Raw genomic sequence first — 14,529 nt, 5'->3', positions numbered from 1 at the left:
TCCGTGTGTCTTTCTAGAAGCACAACTTCTGCCTAAATCCATGTGGCTTAGGAGAACCTCCTCCCACCACTGTATCCTAGAATCCTGCCCCAACGTTAGCTGGGATCTGGTGATCCCTCAGCCAGGCACCCAAAGAGGCAGGACACGCATTCCACCTTGTCCCAGGTCGCTCTCGGCCTCCGACACATGCTGGGACCCACAGGGGCCATTTGGAGGCTTCCGCGCCCATAGCCTCACCTGAGCCGAGCGCTCATGTTCGACACTTGCCAGCTGAGCCCCTCGAGTGCTGGGACGATGCCGTCCAAGCAAACCAGCAGACCCGAGGGGCAGCTGGGGCTAATCCCTGGGGGGTGGGGGGATTCGAAGGAGCAGAGCAGCATCTCTTCTCTGCCGTGGGACACAGATTGAAGCCCTTAACCGGGGCCTCCTCCCTGCTTGTTCAGGCTCTAGTGCTTCATGGGACGTGGAGACGTCAGCCCAGGGGCAGGGGCAAATGGGCCCCTGGGAGGGACGGTCTGCGAGCGCCTCTCCCACGTGCTCCACTGCTTGGGGAAAGAGCGTGGACCACACACCCTTCACCCCGTCTCTGCCTCAGGGCGCGCAGCCAGGTGGGGGGGGACTCCTCTTTCTTCCGGTCCCGAGCTGTGGGGCACCTGTCCCTCTCGATCCGTTGTGCAGCTCTTCCTTGCAGAAGCGCTGCGGAGGACAGCCTCTTTCCGGTGTCACCGGTCCGTGGGGGGATGGCTGGAGGGGCTCCTGGCCTGGAGGGTTTGGGGAGCTGCCCCAGAGCAACGAGGTAAAGGGTTGCCCCAGGAAGCCAGTCCGGTCGGAAGAACAGAGCCGTCCCAGCCCTTTTTATGACGGCTGCGTTTCTAAGAGATGCCAGCACCCGGCCCCCTTGAAAGGGGAGGAGGAAATAAGAACGTTGATTTTCACCTCAGGGCCCTTCTGCGCTTCTTGCTGTTTCTTTTCCTTTTCACCACATAATGCCGATTCCAAGCCTGGTCTTTAGAATTCCTTGGGAGGCACCCCGCCTGCCTCGTCTGTGAATGTAAGTGGACCAGATGAAGGCACGGGCTTTGGGGTGAGTGCCTCACAGATGGCAGGAGGAGGACATCGTCCTTAAGGGGGGGGGGCTTCACCTCCTGCCCCCCCCCCCCACTTTGTAGTGGGACTGGGGTTAGGCTATATGAGGAGCTCACGTTCACTGTCAGCTTTGAGGGCCCGGTGTGTGCTGAGACCCGCTAGCTTCTGGCGCAGAAAGATGCCCCATGGTCTCTGGAGGGTAGACCCCAGGACAGTGTGGACAGCGGTGCTCTCAGACAGGAGAGCTCCCACACAGCCTGGGGGTAAGAAAAATGCCCTGGGATCCCGGGGGGCAGGGGAGGGTCTCCTCTAGAGAAAAGAGGTGCTCGGCAGATTACGTCCTAACAGCACGTGCCAGAGACACCTAAGAAATAGTGTCTCAAGGAGCTGACCAGGAAACGGGGAGCTCGGGAACTGGTCTGTCCCACATGCTAATGGCAGTGGGCTCCTGAGATGTGGCCTGCCTGGAGAAAGGGTAAAATGCGCACTAGATCCCAGAAACTCAGTGCGAAAAATGTCATTAATTGGACAGCACAGGGAAGACAGTAATATTGAAAGAATCTTACATGGGGAAGGCTGCTAACTAGTGGGGTCACTTCATAACGTCCACCAGAAACTAGGAAGTATTTTGCATCCATTACCCAATTAAATTTGCATCAGTTTTCATATTGATTATATAGTTTAACAATATTTTGGGTATATCATGTTCCATGAAACATAGTGTTAACCCATCGATCTTACCTGTTTCTTTTTAAAACGTGGCCACCGGAAAATTAGAAACGGCCTACGTGAGCCACCTTGTTATCTATGGGAGAGAGTTGCTCTAAAGATAGTCTCAAGGTCATGTTTGAGAGAGTCAAGGACCCCCGTGGTGAAGGGAAGACATTTTTGGAGGACAAAGTCATCTCTGACGTGGTTCGCTCGCTTCCGTATGTGGATTCCTTCCGTCTCACTGTACTCACCTTTATTCCCGACCGCTGTTATGCTGCAAGACAAAGTTGTATTTCCAGGGTTTGCTTATTAAGATAATTGTAGGGGGGCCCTGAATTTGCTTCCACCTGTCTTCAAAGGGTGCCAAGAGATGGCATTTCGGTATAAGTCTTTGTAAGGAACCCCTAAAAGGCTGGCTGGTTTGTTAGGCTGCCTTTTTCGTGCTTAGACAACCGGGTGCTCACAGTCTGTGGTCCAGGCTGCATAGTTAGAAGACCTCCCCCTCGCCCCTGCCCTCTCCCCCTCGCCCCTGCCCTCTCACTCCCACCCTGACGGAGGCTCTCAGCCCACAGAAGCGTGTGGTCACACAGTCACCTTTTGGGAATCCAGCTCCTCTGTGCCGTGCATGGTGTGGTGGGGCCTGTGTCCGGCACGCGGTGTCTGGATGCTCCCCGGGGCCCCAGAGCTGGGGGCTGGGTGTGCCATCCTCCCCACGCTGTAAGCCTAGCCTCGGGGGACTTTGGGGGCTCCTCGGGGTGTGGTGCAGGGACGCCCAGCGGAGGGCCCCATGAGTCTGTCAAAGCTGTGTGCTCCCACCTGTCCTCCCTTGTATTTGTTTTCTAGAGCTTTCCAAGTCCCAGAATGACATGACCTCTGACAAGCAACTCCTGGCCACGGGCCCCAGGCAGTGTGCTAGCCGGACGGAGAGGAGGAGCCTGTCTGACACTGCCATCAACGTCACCACCAGGGTAGTCCCCAAGGCCACCAGGCCGCCGCCAGAGCCACTTCTAGCGCATTTCCTCTGTCGATTTAGCTTTCCTCTAATTTTATAGCACCGCATTAAGCAGTCTGGAAAAAACCCATAATCATAAACCACTCTGTGTTGGGAGGGCCAGGCCCAGTGATGGTTGGATTTCAGGGTCGATTTGGAAGATAGCTGAGAGCAGGGAAAAGCTTCAGGCTAATCCTGACCCCCTGGGGTGGCTCGGAGTCCGCTGGATCTCCCTGCCGGCTTCAAGGCCACCGAAAGGCAAGGGACCCACCTGTGAGGCCAAGACGGGCCAGGCAATTCCTGGGCTTGAAGATCCTCATGGAGGGTCAAGAGGCCTTCCCACTTCCAACAACCTCCAGTTACAACCTGTCCCGGTCTCAGAAACCCCCAGTAGCAGAAGCACGGCATGACCGCGGGCAATCACGAGGGACGTGCTCTCCAGGTGTTTAAACCGCAAGCGAGCATGCGGCTCATAAAGGCTTTTAAGGACATAATTACTCTGGCTTTCCACCAGGATTTACCGGGTCTGAAGCAGATGCGCTGGCAGGAGAGAAAGCGTCTTTAGAATCAGAACACCTGGGTTCTGGTCCCGCTGAGGGGACCTGGCCAGGGGAGGTACCACCACGGGCTGTTGACAGGGTCAGTAGGACCGCTCTGGTTGGCTGGACAGGGCAGGGCCCCTTCTCCGCAGCTGCGGGCTCCGCTCCGGACGTCCCCAGACAGCCTGCTTTAGGCAAGCGGACGAAACCCGCCCCACTCTCCTGCTGGAACCTCCACGCGGCGTCAGGGATCCGATTCCACCTCGGTCCGTGACCCTTCACCCCGGGCATGTCACACGGACTCTCTGAGCATTGACATGCTCTTGGCAAAATGAAGATGCTAATACTCGTTCACAATACTCCTTCTGTCCAAGGTGCAGGCCGCTCGTAAAGGTCCCCGGAGAGAACACAGCATCCGAATTGCCAGCGAAGCCATCTAAACATGGACCGAAGTTGCCGGCCTTCCTTACTGTGTGCCAGGCTCCACTCCAGCCTTTCCCTGGATCATCCCCTTTTATCCTCACGTTACCCCGTGAACCGCGTATTGCGTTTGACCCCTGTTTCGCATTTAGGGAAACTGAGGCACAGAACAATGAAGTCCCATGGCCGGGGTTACGTAACCAGAGGTGGTGGGCGGTCTTGGTTTGGAGGTCGAACTCTGGAGCAGCTGTTCTGGAGTTCAGTGTGCGTGTGAGCCACTGGGGAACGCCGTTGACAGGCGGAGGCTGAGTCAGTAGGTTTGGGGCAGGTGTGAGATGTAGAGTCATCGATGAGTTTCGGAGGAGCTATTGGGTGAGCAGGTGATGTTGCTAGTGCCCCTGGGACCTCCCTAGATTTCGGAGAAGGCATCTCGAGCCTGGGAGACGTACCTTTGAAACTCCGAAGTGCAAAGGAGCGTTCGTGCCCGGGGGCTCCCCGGGGTCCGCACAGACACCATCCCCCCGTCCCTGAGTCAGCACACGGAGCAGAGGTTAGCTGGCGTTCGGGGGATACTGTGTTCCGGGCTGATGGCAGTGTTTATCACATACTAGTCACATTTCATTCTTACAAAAGTACTGAGATAGTTATTGCTACTCCCATGATAAAGATCTAGAGCCGTAGCCGTCTAGTCCAAAACGCACATACGTGTATCTATGACCAGTAAGATGTAGAGCCAAGAGGAGAGTCCGGGTTTGTGTGCTCCTAAGTTCTATGCTCGTCACCTCCTCGTTCTAAGTCCCACGTAAGAAGGACAAAGGATGAAGCCCCTCTGATCCGAGCCCTCACTAAGGTGACCAGGCACCGTCGTCGGCTGCTGGGTAGCTTGAGGGGAGAAGTGAGGAAGGCCAGGGACGACCAAGGCCCCTTCCTGCAGACACTCGCCGTGCGTGTCGGGTTCGTGGCCATGCTCGGGGCAGGACCTGCAGTCTCCTATTTACAGGCCTCCTCTCTCCCCACCTTACTCCAGGATATGGTTGTTTCAGGGAGCAATTTAGCCGCATGTTTATAAAGTCCTCAGCAATCATGGTCCGCTCTATAAATGCTAAATAATTACGGGGTTGAAATATAGAGTGCATCTTTAAATAGGACGTTTGTCAGACTGCAATTACACACGCCCTGGCTGGCAAGCTCAGGAAAGTCACGCTCACGGCTTCACCGGAGAGCACTCGGGAGCATTTTGCCAACTGCGAGTGCACGACGTGGTGCCTTTTGGGAGGAGGGAACATCGGTGCCCACTTTGCAGGGGGCTCTGCTGGGCGCAGAAAGAGGAGGTGACTTAAGACCGCATGGTGCCTCCGGCCTGGGAACCAAGAAAGCAGCTCGGGATGGCTTCTCTGACCATTACGTGTGAGCGGCATGTTCTGGAAATGCCCTGTAGGGACCCTCCCTGCAGCATCAGGCGGGGACTCTTTTGAGAGGTGACTTCTCTCACTGTCCTTCTCTTACCTGTCCCCGAGGGATTTTATTGCGCACCTTATTAACACGTGGCGCATGTACATGGGCCGTAAAGACACGCACCTGTTAACAAGGAAGGAAACACAAGAAGCCATTGGGCGGGGCTATCTCAGAGGAGAGGGAACAAGGACGCAGGCGGGGAAGAAAACTTTCTTTCATTCTATGCCCCTTTATGTGAAGTTTTCCCACGTCCGGTCTGAAATCTGAAGAAACCACCAGGACAGGGCGGGGCGCTCCCGCATACCTTCTCTCTCCCCACCTGCTGCCCAACTCGAAGGCTGAGCAGCCAGAGGAGAAGGGAGGCGGCAGTGTTGGGTTCAGGGTTGGGAGCTGCGGATCCCTCCAGGATGGTCCCAGGAGAGGCAGCCTCCCCTTCAGCGGGGATTCCACAAGGCTCAGAGCATGTCCCTTTCGCTGAGCCCAGCCCCGGCCTTTTTCCAAGAATGCAGGTGTGGTCTCAGCTTCTCTTGTTGAAGATCAGCCGGAAGGAGTCCCAGCTGCCCGGATAGTGGGCTTCCAGGGAGCCCATACCCTGATCCAGTTGGTCCTCACGTCTACTGATCTTCCAGCACAGACCAGGAAACGCATTAACTCTGCGCAGTCAGTCTCGTCGGGGCCATCATTCTTCTCTGTAATCTGCCCTGAACTAGATAGTTATTGAAATACATTAAAAATCACAGGGGGAAAATGCCTGTCTCCACAAGGTTAATAAGCTGCCCTTTGAATCTCGATGCCCTTTAATGGCAAGGAGCATGACCGTCATCCAGGTCCTTCTGAATTTACTGGGGAGTTGAACGTGACATTTCAGGTTGATTCCTTACTCAAAATAGGCATGTTCTTCAGAATAGTGGACAGAATAGTGTCGGCTTTTCTAATAATTTCAAAATATATATCTTTGTCCCTAAGCTTCATGAAATTTTTCCGGAATTCTAACATATTTAGAAGCACAGTCATTGCTGGCTGTGAATTCGACATGCCATGTGATCGGTATTGTAAAGATGGTTCTCTTTGTTCCTTTTCAGAACTTTCTGCCATCATTGTTTTATGATTTCAAAAGGATGTTGCCTTACAGAAAATGGATTTAAGTGATTATTGAACACCGAAGTGTCACAAAGCTTTATGTGAATATTTAACTCATTTTATTCTTTCTATCCTGGTCTGATGGTTGCCTTGTCTGCTATTTCAAATGGAATCTTCCAGTCTCCAAGGCCATCCCCTGCTGCGCTTAGAGGGTGGAGGCCTTGCGGTAGGGGAGTCCTCCGACTCCTCCCACTTGGAGTTTCTCTGGATTGGTACCATCCTCTCCTCCTGCCTCAGAAATGGATGTTCCTTCCCAAGGTGGAGCCCTCCCAGGCACAGGGTCCATCCTCCTCGCTCCCCTCTGGGACCTTCCTCCATCAGCTCAATGCTTTTCCCGTCTCTGTTTCTCCTCAACCTGCAAGTATGCCACGATCTTCCCCACCTTAAAAAACAAAGGCAGCATCTTTTGAAGGATCCCCTTCAAGCTGCTCTTCCATTTCTTCGTCACGCCCACATCTGTGAAAAACATCCTCTGCTCTTGCTGTCACTGCATTTGTCCTGCTTTGCCCTCCTTCCTGTTTACTCCTAGCTTCCGTGCAGTCCATTCCCCATCCCAGTGCGACACTGTTCCCCGGGGCATCCCCAGGCACCCCTGATTGAAGAGCGAGGTGGCCAATTTGAACATCATTCTTGTCATTGACTTTGTTGTCTTTGACACAGTTGACCAGAATTCCATTCTTCTCTTTAATTACAAAAATGATTTTATTGCTTTTATATATAATAAAACCCATGCCTACACACTAATGAGAGTTTAGAAAACAGACGAGGAGGAGGAGGTGGAGGGGAAGAAAAAGCCAGCAGTGTTGACCCAGGACAGTCACTTGGAGTACATTACATGTCACTCATTTTCTGAAAGTGGCATCATGGGGCGCCTGAATGAGTCAGTCGGTTAAGCCTCTGATTCTTGGTTCTGGCTCAGTTCGTGATCTCAGGGTGGTAAGATTGAGCCCCGCATCAGGCTCTGCACTCAGCAGGGAGTCTGCCTGAGATCTCTCCCTCTCCCTCTGCCCCTTCTCCCACTCTCTCTCTCTCTCTTTTCTCAAATAAATAAATAAATCTTTGTAAAAAAAAAAAATGACATCACACCACACCTCCACTTTTGTAATTTACTTTCTTAAGAATCTCTAGCATTATATCTTAATTCCTTCCATGTCGATACATATATATTGTCATTTTTTACAGAGACTTTTTAGGGCTTATAATTCATGCTGCCCAACTGCCCTCCTCTGGGCTTGACTCAGTTTACCCAACCACTAGAAACAGAGTACCCCGCTTTTCAGCACCCCTGCTGGCACTAAATGTTACACTTTCTATTTTAATATCTGCTAATTTAATAGACAGTTTTTAAAAATCTGTATTTCTTTAATTTTAGGTGAGTCTCTCCTCCTCTTTGAACATCCTTCATCCCTGAAATCCTCCCCTTGGATCTGCAACTCTTCCAGTCCCCTGTCTCCTCCCCTGGACCCGCTCTTTGGTCCAGGTCCCCAAGCTACCTGTTCTCTGGACAACCTGACATGTCAGGAATCTGGCCTCTTGAGTCTCTGCGGTTGCTTGGGTCGCTAGCAGGTGTAGGAACATGCTCCGTACTTGACCGTCATGATGGGACCTCTGCTCATGATGTCCCACCTTTGAGTCTCTTCCCACCCAGGCGTCAACCTCCCACTCAGGTCCTGCTTCCCCCTGGAAGATCATCTCAGCACCCCCTTCTGCCTCAGCTCTCCCTCTCTGCTTTCCCATTGACTTGGCTGATGCCTCCATTTCAATGGTGGATTGATTTCCAACCAGCTAGGTGAGCTCCTCCAGGGGGAGGGCAGACACTGCATCTCCTCCTCCTTCCCCTTCTCTGACCCTGCTTTCTGCCCCAGGACTTAGAGCAGTGGGTCGAAGATCTTGTTGCTTAGCAAATGCCTGATGGAACTGAGCTGGTGCTCTGGGGATCGAGAGCATAAACCCTAAGAGTCATCTGGAGCTAATCACGTCTTTCACTTGTTCGCTAATATTCTCGGTCTTTCATTCCTGAAATCTCCAACTGTGCTGCAGATGGGATATTTCCAAGTTCCACTTCCAACCCAGCGTCCAAACCTCGAGTCTAGATTCACAAACTTCGTGTGTTCAGCCAGAAAGAGGTTTCCTACCTTGTGCCTTGTGTTTCTTGTGGGATGCTAACACATTTCGAGGGAAGTTTCTAACCACGGCCACGTGTGGATCCTGAGCACTTGGAATGTGTCTAGGGCAACAGGGGAGAATTTATTGATTCTCTTTGCATGTAATGAATGTGAATTTAAATTTAAATAGCCCCCAGCAGCTAGTGACCACCGCATTGGAAAGCACAGCTGTGTACATTATAGAAGTAGTACTATTAAAGTATTTTGATAAAATTCAGAGACAGATTTTGATTTTTCCCTTTTTTATAGGCACGTTAGAGCTCAAACTGATAGGCTAAATATTGTATTTCATGGGATTTATTGCAAGGATCATTCTCAAGGTCAAAATGTGGACTTCACCTCCTTAAGACTTGCTAATCTGTAAGCCATCCACCCACCACTGTTCGTGACTGTCCCAGTGCTTGCTGGTGCCTGCCCGGCCCCCGTGGGGGTGTGCGTATGCATTCATCCAAACAGAAATGTGCTCCTGGCTCAGCACCCACAAGTCCGCAGATGAGGGCCGCTGGGCCGCAGACGCAGGCTGTGCTTGCGGTAGTTCCCTCACTCGAACAAAGTCACGCTGGGACGCGGACCCCATCACTAACTCTGTGTCTCCTCTTCCAGAAGGCGAGTGCGCCGGATATTCTTAAACCTCTCAACCAAGAGAGTCCCAAACGCCTTCCTAATCCTGTTCCGAAGCCGGAGAATCTCTCCTGCAGGCCGACGCCCAGCGCTTTATTCTCTGGAGGCTTGAGACACGTGAGTCCCTGCTAATTCCCTGCACACGTGACGCGTGCCTGTCCGCGTGATGGGGGGGGGCAAGGGGAGGAGGGAGGTGGTGCCTGTGGGATGAACCGGAACAGAACAGCAGAACTTGGTGGCAATATTTTACCTACCTTGCAAGCTGGGGAAACCTGGCTATACTTTGATGACTTTTCTTTTATACCGATAGATAGTAAGTTGGAAAATAATGGTATCTTTGGATGAGAAGTTTTTACTTTCAGTGACGTCTAATTTATCAAATATTTCTCTTGCAATTACATTTGGGTCCTGTCGACCCACGAGTCATGAAGACATCCTCCTGTTTTCTTCTAGAAATTTTATGAAGTTTCATCTTTCCACACGGTGTGTGCTCTGGCTCCCGGATGTTGTGAATGGTGTAGGCTGAGTCTCCTTTCCCCGCATGGATACTCAGTTATTAAAAAAAAGACTCTCATTTCCCCCCATTGACTTTGGTATCTTTGTTGCAGATCAAGTAACCGTGTAAGGGTGGGTCTTTTTCTGGATTCTCTGTTCTGTTCTGTTCTGTGGACCTTGCCATGTGTACTGGGGTGAGACCACGCTGTCCTGGGAACTGTAGGAAAACGTGAGGTCAGGTAGCCTGGGTCCTCTGACTGTGCTCTTTTTTTTTTTTTTTTTTTTAAGATTTTATTCATCTATTTGACAGACAGAGATCACAAGTAGGCAGAGAGGCAGGCAGAGAGCCCGATGCGGGGCTCGATCCCAGGACCCTGAGATCATGACCTGAGCCAAAGGCAGAGGCTTAACCCACTGAGCCACCCAGGCGCCCCCTGTGCTCTTCTTTTTCAAAATATTTTCAAGGTTGTCTCTGGTTCAGAAGCAGGCCTCTTTGTCATTCGTCTGTTTGTTTGAAAGCATCGAAGGGACGCAGACTTCATGCCTGAGACTGCGGCATGTGGTGTGACAGAGCCTCGATGACGGGTCACCTCACTGTCACAGCTCTTTGACTTATTAAATAATCTCAGACGCTCACAAAGACTTTCCGGACGACAGAGTCCTCACCGAGGAAATGGGTATCGGGCTCGTTCTTTTACCTCACTGCGTTGTTTCGAGAGTCCAAATCCACTCACTGCTGGTGGGTTAGAGCGGTGAGGAACTCAGCTTCTAGAAACCACCTTCTTGGTTCACATTCCAGCTCCTCTAGTGTGACCCAGAGCGAGCCCTTCGACCCCTCCGTGCTTTGGGGCGATTGGGGTTTTACAGAAAATGGCATTCACTTTAGAAAACGGTAGATCCCCTTCCCCCAACCGCATGCATGTCTGGTGGAACATTAAAAAGTCGAGGCAGAAGCAGGCCAGACTGTGGGCTGAAGGACTGCTAAGGACATCCTTGCCTCAGTCCCCTGGGTCCTGGCGGCCCCCACCCCACCGGTCCCTGAGTGGGCCACTGCTCTGCGCCCACCCTCCTCACACCGTGGGGGCCCAGCAGCATCCCCAGGCACCTTCCAGAAATGGGAATCTCTGACCCCGGCCCAGATCTACTAGATCGGCCTCTGCAATCCGACAGAAGCCTCCTTGTCCGGGAAGCCCGCCCCCTGCCCTGCTCTGCCCCACCGCCATCCTTCCCTTCTGTCTGTTACTCATACTGTCCTCGCCTCCGCCCGCTGTGGCAGCGGTTGCCCGGTTGGGTGTTGTCTGCGGCAACTCCGGTGCCCAAGCTGCACCTGCCACGGAAGGAGCAGGGCAGTCAAACCCGGCGGGACCACGGCATGGCTCCTGTGGACCTGCTGTGGATCGAAAGCCCGCTGTGTGCAAACCCCTGAGCCAGGTGCTTCCCCGCAATCATTTGCACAACGATCTTGCCAGGTGGATACTGTGAGCCCATTTCACAAATGGAGAAATCTGGTTCACAGATTTCCGCGCAGCTCTGACTCAACCCCCGGGAGCCGTGTGAGTCAAAGCCGGGCTCTCTGGGCTGGCCCCGGATTTGGTAGCTCTCCAAGGGAGGGGGTTCCCTGGCCGCACTTGCCTGGGGCGGACCCACACCTAGGAAACCTCTCTGACTGGTGGGAAACGCTGCTGCAGTGAGAAGCGGGTGAGTGTGTTCCTCTCCCCCAGGCTCTGCGTCTTAGGGCGGTTCCCTTCAAATTCAACAGGGTTCCCTTCTCCTGGTCTTCTGGTGTGTTCTGCTTTGTGCCCTTCAAGTTATCCCGGTGAGGCTGAGTTATTCCGCGATGAACCCTCTCCTGTTCCCTTTAGACTGAAGCAGTGTTTGAGGAAACGAAACTCCCAAAAAGCAAATACTGATTATTGCTTCTAGCCCGAAGATGTTGCCTGTTCTTCGGACAGACGTGGACGTCCTCTAAGAAGCAGAAACGCAGAGCTGCAAAAAGCTCACTAAATCTCTACTTATTACAAGAGGAGAAATACAAAGGGGCAATAAGTAGGGGAAACACAACCTCCCAGGTGGTTAAATCAGAGCAAAATGAAAGCAAGGGCTGTTTCTGGGGTCATTTTGGCAAAGTTTAGAAGTGATGGGGTCAGCGTTGGCAAGGTGTGGGGCTGCAGGCATTCTCAGAAGCTGCTGGTGCATTTATGCAGAGGAATTCATGTAGCTATGAAAACTAACACTGAAGAATATTAATATAGAAAATACACCTTGGTAAATGAACATAGAAGGTCACAAAATAGTATTATAGTAGCACATATTTTTAAAAACAAAATGGCTATAGACATTGCAAAACAAGCAAAGGGGTTCTACCAAAATTTGACCCCAAAATAATGGGGTCATGCTTTTCTCTTAAAATTTTTCTGGGGGCTCATCTGTATTTTCTGTATTTTTTTCCACGAACATGTAATGTTTGGGGAGGAAAAAGTAATTTGTTTTACCAAAAAAAAAAAAAAGGAGAAAAAAAAATCCAATCAGAAGGAGTGGAACTTGGTGGTGTGAAGAAGTACATTAATTTTTTAGACTTCCTACAGGAGAAAAGTTCCTACCAGAGTTCCTATCTGGTTTTTAATTTTGTTTATACTTCTTTTAAAAAAAATCTGAAAAGGAATGCATCTATATCAGTGTTTTCCTGCGGTTTACATTTTTCCTGCCAGAAGGTGTTGTGCTTGGCAGGAGTGACCACCTGAGGTTGGAACTCCTGAGATACAGAGGTTGGCAGAAGTTTGCAAGGGAGCGGATTATTAATCAAAGAAGTAAAAAAAAAAAAAAAAATCCAACTGCCCAGGTGTTTTCTTTAAACAAGAATTTGAGACGTGGGATGTCATCATGGCGTTTCGGTCACTTCTAAACAGGGACTGGCTCAGAACGTTCCCTCGGCCCATCACACGGGTGTGTGTGTGGAAATCCTTCATTTTTCCATTAATGTTTCTGAACTTGTCTGGCTCCGCTGATTTTTTAAAAGAGTGCTGTATTTAGCGACCTACCCGCATGAATGTGTTTTTGTTAACAACGATAAAAAAGGATGACCACATTCTGGCCTGTTCATCCAGCGGAATACTGTTTGGGAGTGACAACCAGTACACGCCAACCACAGCCGACCACGCTGATGAATTTAAAAAACAGACTATGTGCACGGGAGGAATTCTAATTACGTAAATTCCAAAATCAGGTGAAAGTAACCAGTATGTTGTTTGGGGGGATATATACACATGTACCAAAAGCATAAAGAACAACGAGGGTGAGTAACGGGAAACTTTGAAACCGCATTCACTCGGGGACAAGAATGAGAGGGGATGGGACAGGGGAGGGGACCCAGGGCACTTCCGAGGTCCTGCTTATGTTCTTTTACTCCAGCTGAGTGGTGGGCACATGGATGTTCCTTCTAGAATTACTACTTAACTGTCGGTATCTGTGAGATGTGCTTCTAACATATGTATCACAGTAAAAAGGAAAAAAAGGAGAAAAACAAAGGAAATGAGTCGCTCAGCTCACAAAGGATGGCTACACTGTCTGGTGTTTTCCAAACGGTAACGAATGTCCTATACTTACTATGCATGGGGACGGTTCTAAGTCTGAGCCTCATCCCAATCCTGTGAAAGAGATCCCCATTTTACAGATGGGGAGACTGAGTCTACAGTGGGTAAGAATACTGCTCAAGATCACACAGCCACTAAGCGTTGGGACCCAAAGCAGAATGAAAGCCTGTCTGGCTCCGTGGCCGCCATTTGGACCACTAGAGTAATGCTCTCAGTGTGCTCTAGACAATCAGGATTTTTTTTTTTCTTTTTAAGAATACAGTTGACTGTTGAACAATGTGAAGGTCAGGGGCACTGACCCCTTGTGCCATCAAAAATTAGTGCATAACGTCCAACTCCCCCAAAACTTAACTCATAGCTTGCTACTGACTGGAAGCTTTACTGATAACCTTTACAGTCAATTAACACGTATTTTGAATGTTATATGTATAATGTACTACGGTCTTACAATAAAGTAAGCTAGAGAAAAATAAAACGTTAAGAAAAGCATAAGGAAGGCCCATCTACAGCCCTGCACTGTGCTGACTGGAAAATTCTGCATAGTCAAACCCGTGCTGTTCAAAGGTCAACTGCAGTAGTGGTTTCCGCTGACCCCCGCTTCCTGCCTTTGCGAAAGGAAAGGGCATCAAGGCTGGCTTGTGGTTACAGTAGCTAACTGGTGTCCTTCGGAGAAAGTCCCCAAACGCTCCAGCCTTAGCTAGTTCTCCTTTGCTTTTGCTCAGATTTACTTTCTTCCAAACCCTGGCAGCACCAATGGCTCCAATGAAAGGCCGAGTTCTTAGTCTTTCTGGGCCAGCCCTGCTGGCTGGCCTCCAGGCGCCTGCTCAAAGTTGCAACTTGCTCCAAGATCCTGTTCTGGCTACAAAGAAAATAGAACCAGAAAACCTTCCCAAGGCAACAGCGATAGAGACGTGGATTATCTCAGGAATGTGGTTGACCAAAGGGTGTGCTCTGCTGTCCATTCTCTGAGGCTGTCCCTTCCCTGGCTAAGCGGGCACAGACCAGAAGCCGACGGCCCCGGGCGTTCCGCACCTCCGTCCTCTTCCCGTTCTACTTCTGATTTCTGTGCAGGTTCTGGCTGAGTCCCAACCTGCTTTGAGCTCCGCTAATGGACTTATGAGATGAAGCATGAGTAATCTAATGCTTTCTGGATTCCTTATAATCGTGGTCGCCGAGATGGATGAGCCAGGGGCACCTTCTCCGCACCCCGCAGGAGGGCGACCTCATGGCCGGTGTGAGGGTGTGGGGATGAGGTCTGCCCCATCTTGTCATCCAAAGGGCCAGCGGTCCCGGGCCTGCTGCGTTTCTCTGGGTAG

At 51.2% G+C, this 14,529-nt stretch overlaps 1 protein-coding gene across 3 annotated transcripts in view; it reads left to right on the top strand.

The window, feature by feature from the left end:
- The window catches only part of SYTL3 (synaptotagmin like 3), an 81,420-nt gene that overhangs the window by 50,423 nt on the left and 16,468 nt on the right, over nucleotides 1–14,529 (top strand). The window contains exons 9-10 of one of the 3 annotated variants that reach the window (XM_046006440.1): nucleotides 2,641–2,765; nucleotides 9,114–9,245. In XM_046006440.1, the coding sequence (XP_045862396.1) occupies nucleotides 2,641–2,765; nucleotides 9,114–9,245 (257 nt within the window). Of the gene's footprint in view, nucleotides 1–2,640; nucleotides 2,766–9,110; nucleotides 9,246–14,529 lie in introns of all 3 variants that reach the window. The other 2 variants (XM_046006439.1, XM_046006441.1) reach the window with 2 other exon arrangements.

This window comes from Meles meles, chromosome 5, assembly GCF_922984935.1.
Source record: "Meles meles chromosome 5, mMelMel3.1 paternal haplotype, whole genome shotgun sequence".
In the NCBI taxonomy this organism is placed as follows: Eukaryota; Metazoa; Chordata; class Mammalia; order Carnivora; family Mustelidae; genus Meles; species Meles meles.
This window is presented reverse-complemented; position numbering and strand designations above follow the sequence as displayed.